This window comes from Chaetodon trifascialis, chromosome 10 (genome assembly GCF_039877785.1).
Source record: "Chaetodon trifascialis isolate fChaTrf1 chromosome 10, fChaTrf1.hap1, whole genome shotgun sequence".
NCBI classification, from domain to species: domain Eukaryota; kingdom Metazoa; phylum Chordata; class Actinopteri; order Chaetodontiformes; family Chaetodontidae; genus Chaetodon; species Chaetodon trifascialis.
Window position 1 is genome coordinate 5,915,246 of NC_092065.1, and position 5,544 is coordinate 5,920,789.

General features: G+C 47.2%; 1 protein-coding gene across 1 annotated transcript; it reads right to left on the minus strand.

Annotated features, from left to right (window-relative positions):
• Positions 1-543: 543 nt before the first annotated feature.
• LOC139337236 (transmembrane protein 168-like) lies at positions 544-5,289 on the minus strand. Its single transcript, XM_070971743.1, has 4 exons — positions 3,793-5,289; positions 3,279-3,421; positions 2,672-2,946; positions 544-2,033 (listed from the first exon to the last, which is right to left on the minus strand). Exons 1-4 carry the CDS (start codon positions 4,927-4,929, stop codon positions 1,486-1,488), a joined length of 2,103 nt encoding a protein of 700 aa, XP_070827844.1. The 5' UTR covers positions 4,930-5,289; the 3' UTR covers positions 544-1,485.
• Between the last annotated feature and the right edge of the window lie 255 nt (positions 5,290-5,544).

A 5,544-nucleotide genomic window follows, 5' to 3' on the forward strand; every position in this document is an offset into this window, starting at 1 on the left:
TTAAGTCTGCTGGATTTTTAACACACAGAAGCTGTATCCAGGCTGGGTGGTGAACATTTTCTGTCCCCACGTACTCAAATATTCCACTGATCAGACCAACAGGATAGACGAGAACATCGAGCACAGGACAACAGTACAGTTTACTCACGCTTTCGCCGACTGCCTGACCTCAGGCGACACCGGTTCAGGTGATGGAGCAGGTTGCCCAGTGATAGGATTAGAAGTGCTTTGTTCTGTTCTGTAAATACCTCCTGGCTTCCTTGGAGGTGTGGTAAGTTGAACATGCAAATATGTTAAAATTGTCTGACAAGCACACAATTCAACAAATATGAAGACAAAAATTTAATAACTGAAGAATAAATAGTTGCTTGAGTGTCTGTTTTCCCCTCAGTAAGACATGATTCTTTCCAGGAAACATTCAAGGACATATGAGGACTTTCACCCAAGTGCGTTTCCATTTGTGTTTGTTGAAATGAAATAACCTGTTTAATTTAGTTGATGCTGGAATGTAACCAATGAGGAGCCCATTAAACGCACATTTTAAGAAGCAAAGGTTCATTTCTCCTTTATTGCATAGTTTCATCCGTCTTTCACCTGATTTTCTTCCGACAAATCCCTTCTGCAAACACATACAACTGATAAGAATAAACTTGCATAGCCCAGTAAACTGCAATAAAGTCCAGGAAGGAAATGAATCTCCTCACGTGATGCATTTCATTCCTGGCAGTTGTCACACGTCTCCGTTTATAGTGCATTCATCAGTACAGGTTTCTCAAAAAAAAACCCTGTCTGTACTCCCTGAAGCAGCTGGAGTGTATTTTAAAATAACCCCTACAAGATTTAGAAAATGCTGTTGCAACAGACACAAAGCAGCGTGCTGAGTATTCTAAGCTTGGTGTGAAGTATATAGTGGAGAACAGCAACAGGAATCATTTCAGAATCAAAATACAAGAACAATATTAAAGTTTTGAGCTCTAGGAACACATCAAATATGACTTATGCCTGAGATCTTCCTCTGCACTGTACCATGGCCACTTTGGTTTAAGGTTAAAAAGCCCAGCTTAGGGAGCTGGGGGTCATTTGGTAGTTTTAGGGTCAATAGGCACAACATGAACGTTCTTAAAATCAAGCTGGAATCAGATCGAACAGTAAATACGATGCAAAAATGTGCAAAATAGTGTCAGTGTGCTCAGTCTCATCCGCCACATTGACCTGTCTGTGACGGGATGTTAAGATCTTTGAATCAAAGCTAAAAACATTAATAGAGGAATTTGCAAAGACTATAAAAACTGGTACTAAAAGGACAAACTTCGAAATGGATCAGTAACCAAGTGATTAGTTTTGGAGCAAATATCAGGATACTGGTTAGCGACGAGTTTACAATCCAGTAGCTGCCTATTTTCAGGTCAAATGAAACTCATTGACTTTTAGACGATATTCTGTCCAAACATATTCTGAAAATAAAAATAGCCCTTGTTCATGTTTCTATGATCTGACCAGTTTGAAGCCTTGGCCGGTGTCCAGTATCCCTGGTGGAAACCAGTTGAGTTTGACTCTCTTGAGACACCGCAGGCAGGCGCCACAGAGCCACAGCAGGTTCAGGCTGCCGCACCACAGCGCCAACTGCACCACTGGGTACGTCATCCGCGGGAAGTACGCGCTCCAGTGGTTGGTGACATCACTTCCTGTCGGCAGGTGCAGCGTGTAGTCGCTCCAGTGCTTGGAGATGCCGTAAGCGGCGGAAACTGGCCTGCCCCTCTCGCACCACTGGATGCTGCTGTTCGAGTTGCAGTTGTACTCCACCCACTGCGAGGTGAAGTCTCCGAGCTGCGGGAGGTCCTGCAGCTCGACGTCCGCGACCCGAGCGAGCGCCGCTCCCTGCACGGCCACGTACAGGCCCTCCACCCTCCTGACCTCCTTCACCCACGGCATCGAGTTGTCACAGTCGAGCACAAAGATGAGGCGCGAACAGAAGCTGCCGTTCTTCTCCCTCCACCACTCCAAGATGTGATCCAGACGGAGAGTGTCTCCCCCTGACGATGAACACAGACCACACAGAAACAAAGCGTGCATGAAGAGAGCGACATCCACATTCTCTGATTCATAAAAATTAAACAGTAAGAAGTGCACTAGCTGCAAAGAGTGACCATAGAATCATCATTAAGATTGCAGATGTTTCTCAACTTATGAGTGACTTTTCTCACCTCATCTACATTAAAACTATTTTTTTCTTTATTTACTAATTTAATTAACTAGGTGGAAGGTTTTATCTTCTAGAAAATTACTAAAATGTCTTGTTGTTATGGTCAAGATTGTCTTACACCCTTCCACAGCAGATGGGTTGAGTAGCTTGGGTTGTGTGACTAATTCTGAAACATTTTAAAAAACAAAGGTATTCATGTGGAGTAATATTATAATGATGCATCACAGCACATAACAAAAACAATATGAATTGCAGCCAAAATACAGCAGTTCATTTGATGCACAGAAACACTCATACAACACCGCATCTGATCAAGCGTCATTAACTCTGAAGGGAAAATCATGCTTACAATCATTATACAATCAATTATGCAGCCTAACTTCTTATATTCTAATTATATTACTGTTCAAATGATCCATGAATCAACCCTTACTAATCGTATCAGCTTCGACTCGAAGCCCCTCTCACCTGCCAGCGCCCACTCCCCAGAGCGGTGAGTGTGACCGCTGTAGAAGATCACGTAGGTGTCGTGGCGAGGACCGTCCGCCGTGCGAAGCTCCAAGAAGGCCTTGATCTTGGCCTGCAGAGCCTCCAGGGTCACCCCGCTGGTGGAGTAGTCGCAGCCAAAAGTCTCAATGAGGTGGTGGGCGAAGAAGCGCTGCACACTGTTCAACATGCCCGTCGAGCGCCTGTTCAGGTCCTGCACCTGGTCCGGAGGCAGCAGCATGGGCTGACCGTCAGGACTGGGAGGGGAAGGGGGAGAGTGAGAGTGAGAGAATCGTGTCTGTTAAGATCCGTCATTCAGCGCAGGTCAGGGGATGTTTACCGACCAACGCCTTGGTTTGAAATATTTAGCCTTATTGCAGGAATGCAGATTTACTGCATTTTGTGGCACGATGCACATATCAGGAAAAACAGAAAATACTGATTTAAAACTGGAGAATATTCTGATATTTACCTTTTAGTTGCCATCATACATATGTGTATTGTTATTGACTAATAGTCTGGTAAGGCCATACAGTCTACCAACATTAGGCTGGTATTTGTTTGCCAGCAGTTATGCATTACACGCTACCTGCAGTAGTTGGTGGGGATGACCACGGCGTAGCCCACACAGGTTCCTCCCAGGCTGCTCCCGAGCTCGTGGAAAAGCCCGTGGAAGAGAGACTCCAGGGGCAGGACAAGCAGACACACGCTCACAAAGATACTGCTGGAGCCCTGCAGAGCACATTCATGGGTCAGTTGACTAGTTTACATAAACTGACAGGAGTGTGGCACATGAAGCAAAATGCTGCAGATACAACTGGGAATACAAATATGCATGTCTTCAGGGGACACTATGGATGAAATACTGTCATGTACATGTAGTAAATAAGTGGGAGCTTGATTGCAAATAAAGAATTACAGATGTGTGTTGATGTGCCTCAAGGTGATTCACTGCTGTTACATCCCAAATATCTTTCTTCTTGTGCTCACAGTATTTCCACATTTCCAGCACGTTGGAGCCACAGATCCCTGTGATATACGCTTGATCTCGTGAGGCATTTCTCTGTAAAAGGATAAGACACATGTTGTCTGGCTGTCCCTACCTGCCAACAAAAAGCAGAAACGGCGACACTTGACACCAGCGTGAAGAGCACCAGGCGTTCAGAGATGAGGCAGAAATGTCTCATGCCCTTTGAGGCCATAATCTTGTCCAGGCCGTTGCCATCGGAGCCCTGGGACAGGCACACCCTCTGGCAGTCACTGAGTTTGGTGTGAAAGCCCCACACTGTGATGACAAACACCATGTGGCAGATGGCCCAGAACAGCACGCAGACCACAAAGCCTGGGATCATCAGGTACCACTGGTCCAGGTCTTTCAGCTTCCGGGACGCCAGAATGATGAAGGTCACCTCCACCACCAGCAGAGGCAGGAGGGACAGCCGGCGCCACAGACCCCGCCACACCAGGAAAGGCTGCCAGCGCTCGGTCACAGAGAGGCCGCTGAAGTAGACATCCAGCAGAGGGTCGCAGATGAGCTGGCTGAAGAAGCAGGCGAGGGCGAACGGGTTGGTGGTGATGTCCAGAGACTTGAAGAACAGCACGGCGGTGATGACGGCAAAGCAGACTAAGTTGGGCAGAGCCAGGAGGGCCTTCATCCGGAGGGCAACCATGACAGTGGCCAGCGCCACCACCAGCACCATCACGCTCAAGGACTTCTGGATGAGCAGCGCCGTGCTGGCGGTGGCAAAGCCAGCCAGCTCCAGCCGCTCCGCCGAGGTGAGGAAGGCAGGACGGTACCTGGTACATCCAAAGAGTCGGTCCAGCAGCGACCACAGCGTCCTGAGAGCCACACTGGCCAGCAGCATGTAATTGGCCGCCTTCTCCTTCAGGTCGTTCTCCAAGTCGGGGCTGTTTAGGAAACACAACAGCCCCAGCAAAAAGCCGAGCCACGGGTGGAGGAGGCTGAAGCTGACCCTCTCCATGCTGAAGTAGTAGTACATTATACTCGCTAGTCCGATGACAATCAGAGCCAAAATGAAGATGACAAGAAGAATGGTCTCCGCGGTCCTCTCCCACCGGGCATACAGCCCCAAACACAGAGCGACCAGCAGGTTGATGCCGGACAGGTAGCCCAGCCACCGCACAGACGACCACACGCTCACATCCCCGTTGACCTCCTCCAGCCGGGTCATCGCGGTATGAAGGCAGTGGCTGACACAGTAGCGTAGAAAACGACACATTTTGCCAAGAAAGATAAACAAAAAAACAGGCACTTTAATAACTCGTAGTTGGTTTACTGTCCGTCACGGCATCTGAAATCCCTTCGACAACAAAACTCCAGCTAAAAGTTTAGCTAAGCTAGCTAACTTGTTGAAAGTGGCTAGCTTAATTATCGTTAGCCACTAGCGGTGCATCTTTGCACCGGTCAACGTTAGCACGCAGAAACATTTACATCTTCGCGACGGTCGTTTGCATTCTTTTCATTTAATGTCCGACACTGTTTTAACCCAGTTGTCCGTAGAGTGACAGGCATATCGGTTCAAAAAGTTTGTCACGTCAAAAGTTTTGAGTCAGATGACAGGCGCCATGACAATGGCTCTGACTACGGCAAGTGCGAAGGGTCAAAACTGCTAACCAAAAATAAAAGGCCATGTCCACAGGTATTATCATACTAAATCACTGGGGCTTCTAGAGTTAAAAATGCATTCGACCGAAAATGTTTTAACTCAAGAGCTGACATACTTTTCCGGAGATTTCAACCACACTCACATGGAATTCAGATTGTTTTTATGGGCCAAGACTTAACTTTTATGCTCAAACGTGTGTTTTAACTGGACACTGTAAAATGGCACCAG